Here is a 16,700-nt window from a genome sequence, read left to right as displayed (position 1 = left end):
ATTTTGTTCGAATGATTTCGTATCCACTGTCGATGTCGTTACGAATAGCGTATTGCTTAATCAGGTCTGGGTTTGATAGAAATGAATTGAACTCGACAAGAGCAGACTCGAGTGCGACGTGAAAATATTTCAGCTGTCACATTTCATTCTCATCGGAAAGTTCCGTTCGGAAAAGAAAAATACGATGTTACATCGCAAATTATAACGAAACCCGCGGATGTAGAGGCACTTGTAGTATGTTTTTTTTTATAAAGAGGCGGTAGCTCAATACCAGAGCCTGAAAGGAGTGAAATGCAGCTCATATATATCGATGTTTGTTTGATGAAGTAATTCACGATGTCGCAACATCTATTCTCTATTCCGTTGGGGTTGATTTTTCCCGCCCCCTCGTCCCGCGACCCCCTCCTGAAGATCCCCTGCGGCTGGACTCTGCAGTTCCCTGTAAACTTTTCCCGTAATTCTGGTGAGCAACTTTTTGTTCTTCGAGAACTTTCTTCCGCAAAGGGAAACTTACCGACTACCTACCCGAAGTTTCTGTCGGCAAACTTACCCCATTACTGCAAACTTTAATTCAATTTTATTACGTAGTAAACAACAACACATAGAAAATATTTACGCGTTAACTAGTAGGAGTAATAGTATATAATTTCTAGTCCCGACCGGTAGTGTTTACGACGGAAGTTCAACTCGGAACTGGCGGAAGAGGGATTCGGTTTTTGCTTAGCTGCGACCCCCAGGACGAAGGCTTAGTCACTAAGGGCGGAATTCGATTTAATCTCACGTATTCCATTTTTGCGAAACATGGATGATGAAAGCGGGTGATAGAGAGGATTGAATACGTTTGGAAGAGGCCTTTATCCGGCAGTGGAGAGAATAAGGCTAAAGAAGAAGAACGAGAAGATTGCATTCAACTAATTATCATGAACAGGGGAAATCTGCAATGAGCACCGAGAATCTATACGCAGTCGGACATACACAAATGTGCGGAAGTGGATGATGGATGATGAAAGCAACGGCAGAAGACATATAGAGGTGTGTCTTTTATTTTTAAAAAAGAAATCAAAAAAAGTTCGGGGAAATGACATGATGGTAATATTTATCGGGAGCTGTCGAACATTGGGCGTATTTTCCTTGGGAAGTGGGAAATGGACAATACACCTCCGAGGGAAATGTATCGTCCCTCCTAAACCTTCGGTAGTCACACGAGGTTAATACAACAATGAAGAAAATTCTGAAATTCATTTCCTCTGCGAAGTATTTATCTCGCGGTTCGTAATCTCATTTAAGGAACACGTGTGACGAGTCCCACGCGAGCTCATCACTCTCGCGTCACTCTTCATCCTCTGCGGCGTTATAGCTGTCACCGGGACAATTCCCCCGACGGGGTGGAAAGGGATTATAACGGACAATACGATCTTTCGAGAAATGAAAACCAAATAAATAGCGAGAAACTGTAACGAAAGATGGGAAAATCGATTGACTGAAATCAATACTTTTGTATAAAATAATTGATTCGAGCCATACGACCATAGGGTCGTCAGTATCTGGGGGATTTTCATGACTGAAATAAAGAAATGAGATGAGTCAGTAGGGGCTTTATGAACTAAGTCTCCCGAGGGCAGAGTGGATATGGCCTTGCGGTAGCTAAAATACACCGCTGGTGCTGGGCACTGGGTACTGGGCACTGTGGAGGGCTGTGCGCGGTGTGGACAGGACAGTACCGAAACTCATTATGTATGATGGATTAACAGTGGGTTTTGAACCAGTACCACTTAGATACACCCTAGGTATACTCCAACAAAGTGCTAAATTCAAGGTTCAAAATGAAATACAAAAAATATAAAAAATTATTCAAAAAAACACGTAAATTAAAAATGCGTTTCAGAAAATGACCTCTATTATGTCTTCAAATGAAACTATTATTTATTGTATGTACAAAATAACGAAGTTTCTAGTTTGATTATGGGAATTGTGTCAAAATATAAAGTTTAGAAACTTCAAGCCAACTGGCTGTGAGTTTGAGCTTGAGTTTAGATACAGAGAGCGCATCATCAGAGTTTCCCGGCGTGACGTCATCCCGCGGGGGGCTCCGAGGGCAGGGGTATTCGATATTCGGGCGAGCTTAACATATTAAAGAACATCTCCCTTCTGGTTTCCGACTGCTGGGAGGGGGGTGAATTATTAAAATGCCAGAAACATCTGGCTCCCCTGTATGATGATACAGGAAATATTCATATAAGCGACGTCTCGAGAGTCAAGAGCCGCACGTACAAAGGTGTACGATAAATATAATAATACGGGTAATTCACATTTTCGAGAATAATCCGATGTAGCTAATAAGTCATTTCCGCGGGGGGTTGGAGAGGAAGAAAGCGATGAAACTCGTGGCTGCTTTTAATGTTTGATTTTCCTTAAGTTCGATAGGTACTACCGTGGAGCCGCGGCCGCCGGAGACACGCGCGCGCGGCTCCCGCGCCGGACCGGAGTCCTGATTGTCTCCTATAGCGTCCCTAAAATTAAGATAGGCATCATTCTGGAAGAGTCGCGAGGGGTACCGAAACAAACGCCTCGTACGAACGAACAACACAGTATAACACAGTATATAACGATACAATAATTTAAAAAAATTACATAAAAGTTTAGAGTTTTGTACAAATATACACCTATCTCTCGACATTGCACGCGTCCGACGCCTGAGTCCGCTCGAGCTGCGGACTGTCTGTCTTTATACACTTATATGTTACATAGTTCCGACACATAATTAACTAACGCTCGCGTTCGCGCTCCTCGCGCCGGACCGTCCGAAGTACGCAGCGGCGGATCTCCGCTACAAAAATATGGGATCTGTGGAGTGGTGTGAGGGCCGCAATCGCGCGTCGTCAGCGCGGCGTGCGGGTCGGAGCGGGTCGGAGCGCGGTCCTCCGCCGACCTCCCCTTCACCAGCGGCGAGGGGGAGGCTCGCCGGGTCAGTCTCCGTTCGCCGTCACCGTGGTCCAGTTCCACGGGCTGCTGTAGTTCTTCTGGCTGTGGACAAAGGACAATGCTCCGTTAGAGATACTGAGGATCGTGCGCTACATGGTTACTACTGCAGTAAATAATTTGGTGTATTGTGGGAAAATAATTTCACCGGTATAAATATTGCTTCGAAGCGATCTCTTGCGATCAATCAACAGTCGTGTAAAAGACGGTCTACTTATCAATCAAATGATTTTCAATTTATTTGTATTATTATTGAATTTAACATTTTCCGGTTCTGTATTGATTTATTTTTTATCTTAAAATTGCGTTATCATTCACTAATTTTTTGCTTTTTTTTACATCTTTCTAAATATTTTTTTGAAAGCATAAATTACATTCGCTCCTTATATTTAAGTTAGTAGTAAATATTATTATACAGCTATGTAGGACTATCATATTATAAATTGTAAAGGATCTTTACCGACAAGCCATATTCATTGGCTTAGTAAGTCCTGTAAAAAAATAAATAAATAAAAAATGTTTTTAAAATAACTAAAATGTATGTAAATAATAAAAAAAAAATTAAAAAAATATATAAAAAAAAATAAAAAAAACATAATAAGGATGGACGGGAGTCGTGGATATCATGGATCATGGCAGCAAAATTAACATGGTAGAGGGCGGGACCTCGGCGAGGCGAATTGATGGCAGGAAGACACCCAGAATAATAAAGTTGAGACCGTGGGCAAACAAAAGAAGTGTCGGAAGGCCGTAAACGAGACGGGTCGACGACACATTGCCTCGATAGCCGGTAAAGCATAGATGATAAAAGCGGGTGATAGGAAGGAATGGAGACGTTTCGAAGATGCGTCTATCCAGCAGTGGAGAGAACAAAGCTGAAGAAGAAGAAGAATGGATTAGTAAAGGGAAACGGGATCTAAAAACAGTTTGAGGAGAGTGGGAGTAAAGATAAGCGCAATACAATCGTATAATAGAGTAAAATACCTAGTACTGAATTATATAGTATATAAAATGATAAAAATAAACACTTCACACGTTGGAATTGGAGGAACAAAGTTTCCTATATATATATATATATATATTAGTGAACATCTTTCTCCTCCAAACTCACACCCTTCACGCATGCACGAGAATTAAAGCAAAGGAGAAAAAAAAATGCTTGAACGCGAAGTAGTTTGTTTGCTTTCCGGTCGGTGGAAAATAAAAATAAGTGGTTAAAAACAAAGTTGTTTTATTTATTTTATTATAATGAATAACCACAATGTTAGTGCTTCAAATATAAACTTTACTATAGGTCTTATTTTTGTTCGACGAAATGATACATCTCCAACTATTTTGATTAAGAGTTTAGATTGTCTAGATACTATTAGTTAATTTATTAGTCAATTCTCTTTTTTTCATGTATTATAAATTTACATGAAATCGAACTTACAAAATCCTTTTCACTTCGTTAAATATATATTACCAAAATACAAGAGGCATGAAGACCAAACCCGAAAATTTTCATCAAGATGTTTTAAATAATAACTATGACATAATCCGCTTGACTGAAACTTGGCTAAACTCAACAATATCCAGTGAATAAATATTTGATCGGCGATATGCTGACTTCAGAAGAGATCGCGAAGCATCAAGTTTTACTTCAAGGCAAGGAGGTGGAGTTTTGATAGCAGTCTCGAAACAACTAGTTTCTAATGGAAATAAAACATTTGAAAAAGAAAATAAAGGCATTTGGGTGGAAATCAAATCGAATATTATTTTAAACTTTAGTATTTATCTTTGTGTAGCATATTTAAATCCAAATTTAAATACCTATCTCTAACTATAATAGCTGCTTTCAAAAGCTTCAGTACAGATTTCTTCAACGTAAATCAAATTCACAATGCATTATTCGGGGCGGTTTTAATATACCTGAAATTAAACGGGTATCAGTCGCTTCACGTGATAACAATACTACCTCTTCTACAAACTACACTAACCCAAAATCCTTCATTTTGGCTGCTTTGTATGTATCTGAAACGTATAAAAATAATGCAATCATAGTGGTCGAATATTGATCCGGTTTTTTCTGATAAAAATAATTTAAAAGTTTTTCCCGTAGACAGTCTTGTAGCAATCGATTGCCATCATCCATCATCCAGCAATCGAAAATTCATTTGAAATTGAGAATACACAATGAGGAAGTTTAGTGGTTTTCTTTATGTGTTAATAGACTATTAAATTAGGCAAAAAAAAACTGTTTTTCGACGTCAGAGGTTCTTTTCCGGTTATTCTCGATCAGTTCTGACCATTTGTTGACTCATATGAACCAGTGACATCGTTCAAAGGAGAGTTGTTTAAAAATATTTTGTATTATTTTTTTACAATTTAATGCTTTATTTTTACCACGCGCAAGTTGACATTTATCGTATCCAATTTCCCGTAGGGCTGAAATTCCTCATTACTGAATGGAAATGGCGAAAATTTAAAATACAATTTTTAAAAAATGTAATTACGAACTGTGTCGTCAAGACCTATCATATCAAGACTGGAACTGGACTGAAGTTCGGAGAACATAATACAAATGATATGGTCTTGATTTTCTGTAACATTTTGTGGGAAATAATAAACAGAAATGCCCCATTTAAAAATAGTGAATCAAATTGTAACTATCCACAATGGTTTAGTAAACCATTCATTAAGGTTTCAAAAGAGAAAAATTAAACGAGGACGAGGGCAAAAAATACAACAATCCACTCGGTTAGGAGGATTCTCTATTCGAAGAAGAAGATCCAAAGGTTTGCAAAAGGAAAAATCTGTTGGAGAAGGCTTCGTTGACAATATTAAGGTATTCTGGTTATTTACTAAACCAACTGTACTGCGCTACCAACTGTATTCCAAAAGTTGTGATTCGTGAAAATGTACGCGCCAGTGACGAAATTGCCGTAGCTGAAATGTTCTCGAATTATTTTGCATCAGTAAATCAAACATTGTTCGGAGTGTATCAAATACATCCAAAATATCCAATAATAGATACTGCCGATTTAACTTAAATAGCATAAAAAAAATTGAGATGAAATCAAAATATCTCTTAAAAATTTAGATGTTAAAAAGGGTCCAGGGCCTGATCAGATACCAAATATATTTCTAAAAAAACTGCAGTAATTAATTAAGCGAACCATTGTACATGATATATAATAAATCTCTTACCGAAAGTATTTTCCTGATTTGTGGAAGATTGTAAATGTGACTCCCCATCCATCAATCTGGGCTATTTAGCCTGTCAAGAATTACGGACCTATTTGTATTCTTTCATGTTTTGCTAAAGTTTTAGAATCGTTAATCTATAAAGTTGTTCGAGAATATTTTAAGCCATTCATTTTTGACCTAAACAGCGCGGCTTAGTTCCTAAAAGGTGCATTATCTAATCTTCTGGAATATTGTGACTATATTTTCAAATTTGGATATAGTATTAAGTTATGTTTGTCTGTATCGGGATCTATACTTGATGAAGATTAGAATAAAGAAGTTTGAATTTGAACAATGTGTTTTGATCCGAGGATTCGGGTGGTGCATAAGTCACTTGGGATGGAAGGGATTTGCCACGGTAAAAGGTTTTAATGGTCTCATGTTTTATATTCGGCTCCGCTGGTCGGTGGATGAAGAAGTTCAGGTGGGTTCTTCGCCCCCGGAACTTATTCATCACAATATGTAAATTAATTTTAGTTTCTTTTATTTCTTATTATATCTTCTTATTTTATTTTCTTTAAAAACGATTTGTCTCATCTTTAACTCAATCTTTAATACTACTCGAAATTGATTTAATGAGGAACTTCAGCCCTACGGGAAATTGGATACAAAAAATGTTTTCTTACGCGGGGTAAAAATTAGAGCATTAAATTGTACTACAAAGTTTCTTGAAAATGTACAGAAAAAATAATAAAAAATACTTTGATAAAAACGCACTACTTTAAATGACGTCACTGGTTCATGTGAATCAACCTATGATCTGAGAGCTATGGAAGATTTCCGGTCTGCTTGTTGCTTCTGGACCAATAGGAAGAACTGAATGAGAATAAGCGGAAATGAACCTCTGACGTTACACGCGGAGTTATTTCAGAAATACAAAACTTTGAAAAATCGTAGCGCCGATAATACGATATACAAAAATTTTAAAAAAATATTTTTGACTTAGTTTAACAGTCTATTAACAAATAAAAATTTAAAAAAAAACACCGAACTTCCTCATTAAGCTTCACACTTATTTTATGTAATTTATGAAAGATGGTGGAGTTCTATAATAGGGAAATATCCCTTTTTTATTACATTTTAAAGTAATAAAGGTCTATAAAATACTCTCCAGTAAAAAAATAAACTTTTGGTTCTAATTATTAGTAGCATAAAAAATACTTTTTAATTCTCGCAAAAACGGTGATTCCATTGGCCACGCCCCTAATACGTCACGATTCATGTTTATTTGTTCTTGCCATTGAAATTTGTGTAGAACAATATCACGAATCTTGACGTCACAAACACCAAGGACAAACACGTCCCGTTTTTTCTACGAACGAATTTTTATTGAATTTCTTTTTTACATTTATGTATGAGAACATTTCTCCACGACATTCATATCGATTTTGAAAATACAATTAATTATTCAAAATCTATTTCATATATTTTCATCGGTATTCGTAGTATGTGGTATATTATTGAGGATATATGTGAAGAATGATACCAATACTGACATCAAAATTGTATGTATTTCATTTATCTTTGTTAAGTTTCAACATAAAATACGAATTAGCAGGACACATGGGTGACAGTAGTTAAGGGCGGCCTCCGTGGTGTAGTGGTCAAGACGCTTGACTCACGCACGGAAGGTTCCGGGTTCGATTCCCGGTGAGAACACAAAAATTTTAAAAAGTGATTTTTCTCAAGTCTGGTTTTTCTGTAATGTAATTCACCACTGTAATTGGGCCTCCTGGCCTGTTGTGGTGCAAAAAAAAAATGAAAAAAAAAATGAAATGAAATGAAAAAAAGTAATGTCGAGTCCGCTTTATTTCCGGTGTAATAGCGATCGGTGACCAGTTCCGGTTGATAGTCGTCCCGTGTACTATGGACTGTGGCGGGCGGGGGGAGGAAGGCGGGTGACAGGTGACAGGTGACAGTCGGGATTAGGACGGTCCACATTCCCGATATACATAGATGAACTTTAGGGAGCGCGGAATATGCCCGCGCCAGCTGGGTAGGTAGGTACTTAATTATGAAAATTCCTCAGATGATAAAATTGGAACATTGTCCGTAGAGAACCGGCGAAGTGGAAAACAGATTATCGGACCGAGAATCGGAGACTGGTAGCTGGTAGCTGGTAGATAGTGACAACTTAAACAAATACAAACTAATACCACTTTCGGACAAAGGGATTTTGAGTATTATTTAATTAAAATCTATAACCTACTTCCACTATCTATAAAGGAATTAGTAATGAGAAAATGTTTAAAAAGGCTATAAAAAATGGATAGTGGAGCTAGGTAGAAGTAAAATGGATTGTCTCATTCGCCCATACCAATACTGAATTGACTGCTCCACAACTGTATAGCTTATGTTAGGTTTTTGTTATTTTCATTGTGTGTTTTGTAATATAAATAATATAGATGTACATACCTTGTTTTTAAAACTGTCTGAATATTTGTTAATTATGTTTGTTTTTTAAGTGTCCTCGGCACGGTAAGTGAGGTCACATTATTTTTATTATTAATTATAGTTTGTAAGCGAAAAATATGAATAAATAAATATATATATATATATCGTATATAGTGACCGGGACTGGTATAATGTTGAACTACCCTATAATCCCCCGAACCACCCTATTCACTGTTGGCATCTAACAGTGTCATTTTTCATTATTAGGGCGCTGCATTAGTACACCAGCTTCTTATGAATCTTGATCATTTTTGTAACATGAAAGTAATATGATCAGTCTTGCGCTTCAAGCGCCAGTCCATGGACTATGAAATATTCTAGCACTTTCAAATAAATATTTCATGTTGACTCTGTCTGGAATCGAACCCGAGACCTCTTGCGTGATAGGCAAATGCGCTGGCTATTTGAAAATGATGTATTTTGTTAATTTTAATCGATTAAAGTAAAAAACATTCAAATGTAACCTGGAAAGGAACCTCCTGTTTTATAATTGCCGCCTGGAAAATATTGGTCTAGATAAATTGGAATTTTGGAGACAGATTTTAGACGAGTTGTATCTTTATAATAAATTGAATAAACTCCCAACATAATTACACTAATACTGTTGATTTAAATAAATGCTATTTATTAATTGAAGACATTTTGCTAAAATTCACTTGACTGCTCATCGATTCGTCCCATTCTTGAATACGCCTCCGTAATGTGGTCTGCTTCATATGTTACTCATAGAAATCGCATCGAATCAGTTCAGCATAAATTTATAAGAAACATTGCGTACAAACTAGGAATCACAAGAGATCACTATAACTATACCGACATGGAACTTTTCCTGAATATATCCAGTCTCTCACAACGTCGATTTAATGTAGATTTAATTTGCATCTCAATAGTTTATTTGATGTCCCGACTATTCTCCAACAAATATCTCTTAATGTTTCTTCACGTAGACTCAGAAATAATGAAATTCTGTTCCTCGGTCATCATAAGACTAATTATGGTTTCCATGCGCCTCTACCCAGAATGATTAAATTTGTAAATGAAAATCAAGATCTCCATTATTTTGATAGTAAATTGAGTTTGTTTACAAATAGACTGAAGAAATATTCTCAATAAATTGACTGTATATTTGTAGAATTAACCTGGATTCCATAATTCCTGTCTAATGTATTAACTTGTCTTTGCTTTCCTTTGTTGTATTCCTTCTATTATTTGTTACTGTATAATTTGTTTAAATTGGACATTGTTCGTAAATTTGTTAAATAAAATAAATAATTAATTGTAATGTTGACTCTGCATTTTTTTAGATAATGTACTTCTGAATGTCCCCAGTCAACGATTGAGATTGTACACTACATTTTATCTTACAACCTTCAATAATAATATGGCGCGCTTTAATTTTACATTTACATTTTATTTTTTTTGCCCCGCAACAGGCCAGGAGGCCTAATTACAGTGGTGAATTACATCACAGAGCACCCAGGCTTGAGAAAAATCACATTTTTAATTTTTGTGTTCTCACCGGGAATCGAACCCGGAACCTTCCGTGCGTGAATTAAGCGTTTTGACCACTACACCACGGAGGCCGCCTTAATGCATTATCACGTATGTTAAGATTATGTAATTACGTACGCTGACATTGATTCAATTCAATTCAATTAATTTATTTAAAAATAACATAAACATTACAAACATACATTAAATACGTACATATTATAAAAATGAAAAAAAAATACATAAAAGAGACTCATAGAGTCAAAGTAGTAGGAGAATCCTGATCCGGAAAACCCTTTAGGATATATGGAACAGATCAATATCCAGAGCGACGTGGTTCAGCATAGCGGTAGCCCTTCCAACAGGCATAATACACAAGATTGATTGATATCTTTAGTGGAGAACTGTAACGCAATTCATAAAATCAAATGTTCCCTTATGTTAGCTAGGTAAAATAATTAGTAATAATTATGATAAAATTAAAAATGAACTTGTCAATGAAACTTCTTGGTTTAGTTTTACTTTTTATTATTTTGACCAACGAGCGCTTTCGCCTAAGTAGGCATCTTCAAGACTGGTGAATTGTTTAGAACATTTACAGTTTTTATACTATTCTTGACATATTTTGGAGATAAGATCAAATAAGTATTTTAACAGGGAACAGAAACATAAATATTTACAACTGGTTTGCTAAACAGTTCATTTTCGGGAGTTTTTGGACCGAAATTGGGATTAAGCTTTTATTATTTAAACGGTGGGAAAGGAACACATGGCGAAATACAACAGAGTGGGAAATACACATTTCAACAGATGAAGTTAGCATAGTACTTCATTTTTGACAGGGAAGTTTACATATAGCATATAAGCGCTCGTTGGTCAAAATAATAAAAAGTTAAACTAAACCAAGAAGTTTAATTGATAAGTTCATTTATAATTTTATCATAATCATTAGCTATGGAGTTTTATCAAGAAATATCAACAAAAAACATCAATATTAGTCAAATAGTCATAATCTTTTAGTTTAATTTATTGAAATGACTTTGATAATATTAATAGAATTTAACTAAGCTAGTCGATTAAAAAATAATAATATGTAAACTTTAAAAAAAACTTATTTGCGCATTTGTGTTCACATATAATTGATCAACAATATCTAAACATAACCAATTGTGATTATTATACCAATGAACATATTAAATTCTCCTAAACGAAAGCCATTTTCAGGAGAAGTGTACAAGTTTGGATTTTGTCTAAGGGAAGAGATATTGCATATATTTATATACTATTAAGCGTGTTGTCCAGTAGCTCAATCACAAATAACCATCGACGTGCTTAAAAACCTGCTAAGCATTCGAGCGATCACAATGAACCATAATGAACACGCTTAAGTTATCGCAATCATAAGTCAACGCGTGTGTCCGTTCGTTTTTTGTTTTCCTCGTAAATAAATGCAGTTCACCGGCGAAAAATCGGCGTTTTCTATAAAAAATAATATAATATATCGCATTTGCAAAATAGTAAGGAGTATCTAATACGAAAAAGTGAAAATTAAATTACAATTACTATGTCGACCGCTTTTCTCGACATTTAGCTCGCCAACAGCCGGCTAAATGCAATATTTATCGATATTTATCACGAAAAAAATAAATAAAAATAGCAGCTTCGGAATATTTTCCATATTTACACCGGTGAAATTTAAATACGCGATTGCACAGCAGGATTATACGTCGCGAAACGTCAATATTTTGACATTTACTTTAGGTGTTTACTGTTCACGGATGTTCCATTGTGATCGCGAATACGATAAACAACCACGGTGAGAAATCGTTATCACGTCGCTTATTAGCACGCCGATAGTTATTTGCGATTGCGCTACAGATGTTTTTCGAAATATATGTTTATGTAATAATTTTGAATTTGAGTTTTTGCTATTATTTAATAATGTAACTTTCCATTATGTCGTATCCTAACTCGACACAGGGCTCGTGGTCCATATAGTTAGGTACACGTTTTTTGTTTGTAATACATATGAATTTGCACGAATAAATAAAAAAAATGCCTTATGTATCGTTTGTGAACATAAATAAAATAAAACAAAATTAAAAAGTGTAACCGGCTGTAATTTTGTAAATATGCAGTTTTTATAGTGTAGGCTTTAGTAATCGGATCGGTACTCGAATATAAACGTAGATTATTATTCTCATGCTGATATAGAGTCAATGTTCAATATTTCCAGTCTACAAAAACGTACAACCAATATTGACTCCGTATATGTGTATGTTCGGCGTACTAAATGGTATAATCGATGTTCCATCATTACTGGGACAGGTCAAATTACATATTCCGACTCGTAGGTTGAGAAACAACGAAGTACCGTTCATCGATCGGCATAGAACGAACTATGGCCTTTATTCTCCAATAACCCGACCCGCCTTTGTCGTATTGTTAACTAGAGACAAGATCTGGACTTTTTTGGTTTACGTTTACAACGATTTAAACGAGCGCTAAATAAATAGTCCAGATCTTGTCTCGATGTCCATTATGTTTGCCGATGCTTCTTTTCTTCTTTTTTGTTATCATGTTCGAATTATTCTTTTATTGTAATATTTAAACCCTATAAATAGTATACAAAGACTACGATGTATACTATTTATGTAACGTAGGTTGGTACTTTACGCGTGTTTAACTCTTAGACTGCTAAACAACGATATATCGTTGTTGTTAATCCCTATCATAAAGTTCTAACTAGACTGATGCTGACGTCATAATCCCCAAAAGGGCAAATTAATTCGGGAACTGCTTGTTGCACTTAACCGTCAGTGGTATAAAACATTTTCAAAACATAAAAATTACTTATTCGACGGGTTATTATTCAGTTTCGTACTTATTTCAGCCCTACGGAAAATTTAATACAAAAAATGTTTTCTTACGCGCGATAAAAATTCGAGCATTAAATTGTACAGCAAAGTTTCTTGAAAATTAATAAAAAATAATATAAAATATTTTAATAAAAACGAACTACTTTGAACGACGTCACTTGTTCATATGAATCAACCAATGATAAGAGGGTTTTGGAAGATTTCCGGTTTGCTAATCGTCAATGGAGCAATCAACAGAATAAATCAAGAAGAAGCGGAAGAGAACTTGCGATGTAACACGTGGATTAATTTCGGAAATTCAAAACTTTGAAAAATCGTAGCGCCGATAATACGATACATAAAAATTGAAAAAAAAGCTTGGTTTAGTAGTTTATTAACAAATAGTTTATTTTTTTTAAACAACTAAATTTCCTCGTTACACATTTACTTATGATGTTCAAATTTGCAGTGCTTTTAAAAAAAGAGAAACGACTAAACACAGGAAACTTCTAGCTAGCCGGGACCGGAAACAGGGAATTTTTTTACATTGCAAAAACGATATTTGAGAAAAATAATTATATTTTGTGTCTTCCCTGCTATTATACCCGATCCAGTGATTACAAAAATATTGATGTATTTCCGTAATGAATAACTAATTGAATACTTTACCTTTAATATAATAACTCTTATTTAGTAAGGTCCCTATATCACCGGAAAACCCCGTAATTAAGAATATAAACAAATAAGTAAAGAGCCATAAAATATAAAAATAATTCACCATGGAACCTAAATGATTGTCAATTAGGACGTTTGAATATTAAAAAATCATTTGTTGATTTATTATAATGGGTACCTACAGTAATGTGAAATTAAAATGTTTAAGCTGTTTATTAGGTAGTAATTATTACTCTACAAACAAAACGTAATTATTACTATACAAACTCTATTCTAGAAACAATTCTACAAACAAAACGTAATTGTGGTAAATAAAGTATATCAGCTCGATCTTGATCCAAAAATATTTCAGAAATGCTTCTTAGATTTTGAGCTCTTCATAGGAGTCATATAAACTATCATCACTATCACTTAGAAGTTGATCGTTATTGTCGAATTCACTTTTGGAATAGGTTGAGCTGCTAAGTTTTCAAGTTTCTAGGTGAGGTATTTTTATTTCTATATCACTTTTAATATCCGTTATCATTTTGAATGATATACTTTGTATATTTATTCACAATAAAAAGGACCCTTTGCAGAGTTAACTTGTCAGAGTAACAAAGTAAGATTAAAAATATATATAAATGTACACAATATGTAATTTACCACAGCTGTTTGTAATTTCAGCAACTGTTGTCTATCTCGCTCAATCCATTATGCGTGAACTAGCTATTAGTGAAACGGAATATTTTTCTTGGAAGTGATATCAATTTGTGAGACAGTTGTACGAAAAGATTATTTTTAAATTAAAATTATATTATAACATCTACCAAGAAATAACATCACTTCTTAGTACATTTACCCGTTATCATCTAAATAACTCAATAAAGTTTGATAAAGTTTCAATATAAATAACTCCATACAAACATTTGGACATACTCAAAATATTGTTGATCGAAATAACTTGCATAATAAGTATTTTTAAGCATAACCTAGGAGGTGAAATAATTTATCCAGATGAAACTCGCCGAATTCAATAAAGGTTTCAGCTCTTTTAGTTTGCAAAAGTCAACAGATGCAAGAGTTGAGGTAATGTAAAAATAATCATGAATGGTGAATATTTCGCAGTGTGTAAAGTGGCCATTTAAAACAGCCAATGACAGATCATAATTCCTGTAAATGCCTAGACTTCCATGTTCCCTTGGCAAAAATGTGTTCCCTCTCTGTTGCAACAAATTCCAAGATATATTTTACTCAAATTTTGTTTAGCATGCATTGATGGAAGTGGTAGGTTTGATAATAAGGGCACTTTGCCCCGCAATCAACAAAAAAACCATCATAATACTGTCGTTTCAATAATAACTATTAAAACAATGCGCCTTGAGATTGCTGTGCGAGATCATTTTTGTTTGTTTTTATTTTCGATTAAGAAAGGGTTTACAACCGCTGTACGAGAATGTGTTGCGGGCGGCACGATGTGTCTATCTTGCTCACTCCACTGGGCTTGAATTAGATATTTATGAAATGGAAGATTTTTCTTGGAATTGCTATTAATGTTTAAAACAGTAGTGTGTTTGGAAAACAACGTATTCGATAAAATATTTTTAAAATGTATTAATAATAAGATTTCTGATTAGATTCTTGAAAAACTGCGTAGCAGCGTAAGGGTTAAACATCGGCAGAGATTATATAGGGATACCAGTGGCGAGCGGTGAGTTTTTAAATTGGTAAGCTATGAAAATTCTGATAAAAAGTCCATAGCGGTAGTATGGCATATAAAAAACAAGTCTATTTTATATTTAATAAATAATTCCTAACAAATGGCTCCAGCGGCTAATAGTTTCAGTAAAAATATTTTCTAATGTAGCACAAACTTTGATTTAAAAAATACAATTTAAAAAAACATAATTGCAAAACAAAAATTGGAACCCCTGTGGACTCGAACCCCCGCCTTCATCGTTAGAAAGCAACGACCCAACCGCGCAGCTATTTCGCGTTTTCGGCTAAGCGTCGAAAAAGTAATTAATAAACTGGATAATTCATTAGCGCACCGGTGCATCTTTGGTTAGGTCAGACTATTATAACTTGTCTTGAAATAAAACACTATTTCTTAATAAATGATAATAATTAAATAATTTTAAAGTATTCCTTACCGAGTACGATAGTTCACCAAACAAAACATAAATTACGTTTTAAGAATCATTGTTTCATCGACTTTTATATCACATTATTATTCACAAAACGACATAAGTTATACATATTATAATTCTTCATATATATTTATTCTTAACACTATACACTAGTAACGTTTTTATCATAACTCTAACTAAATTTTAAAAGTTTAAATGGATACTGAAGAATAACCTACAATATTCAACTGTCATCGTATGCACAAAACGAATTACAATTAAAAAAACAATAAGCGAATCTTTGTTTTTTAAAACCCACTAAAGGATTTATACTACATTATGGATTAAAATATCAATTCGTTTCGATTAAAATATCAAAATATTTATTTATTTTAAAGCAAATTTACTTTCAAACCACCGGAACATAAGTATGCTAAATTACTTACGACATACAAAATATATTCGTTATCTCTTTCTTACACATAACGAGTGCGTATATTGTCACCTCCTTTAGACTGTCGTAAGTCAAATTGATGTATTTTAAAGAATACTAGCCCTTATGAAAAAGTATTGAAAGACTAAATTGCATTAATGAAAGCTGCAAGATATTACTGTAATCGCAAGTGTAATTTTTCGAACGAGATTCTAAAGTTTTAGGTTAAAGACGTATTTGAATTAGTTATTTTAAAGGGAGCAGAGTAATCTCGTGTAATCCAGTAGTAATAATTTTGGCCAATAGAGGCGAAACTGGTCGCTGTATGGAATAAAGGAATATGATATAAATTTAATAACCAAAGAAAAGTAATATATTTTTTTGGTGATGTGTTTTTTCCTAATCCTACAGTTTTATAAAACATTACTTACGATGTCAAAAAAATATGGTAAGCTGCATGTAATCGATTATAAG

General features: G+C 34.4%; 1 protein-coding gene across 1 annotated transcript in view; it reads right to left on the bottom strand.

Annotated features, from left to right (window-relative positions):
• Positions 1 to 472: 472 nt before the first annotated feature.
• The window catches only part of LOC148272799 (uncharacterized), a 125,042-nt gene continuing 108,814 nt past the window's right edge, over positions 473 to 16,700 (bottom strand). Inside the window, exon 2 of the mRNA XM_088239553.1 lies at positions 473 to 3,024. Within this exon, the coding sequence (XP_088095679.1) occupies positions 2,967 to 3,024 (58 nt within the window). The 3' untranslated portion in view covers positions 473 to 2,966. The remainder of the gene's footprint in view (positions 3,025 to 16,700) is intronic.

The sequence above is a fragment of the Micrasema longulum genome, unplaced genomic scaffold (genome assembly GCF_059751315.1).
Source record: "Micrasema longulum isolate JH-2025_06_02 unplaced genomic scaffold, ASM5975131v1 h1tg002185l, whole genome shotgun sequence".
Taxonomy (NCBI): Eukaryota; Metazoa; Arthropoda; class Insecta; order Trichoptera; family Brachycentridae; genus Micrasema; species Micrasema longulum.
This window is presented reverse-complemented; position numbering and strand designations above follow the sequence as displayed.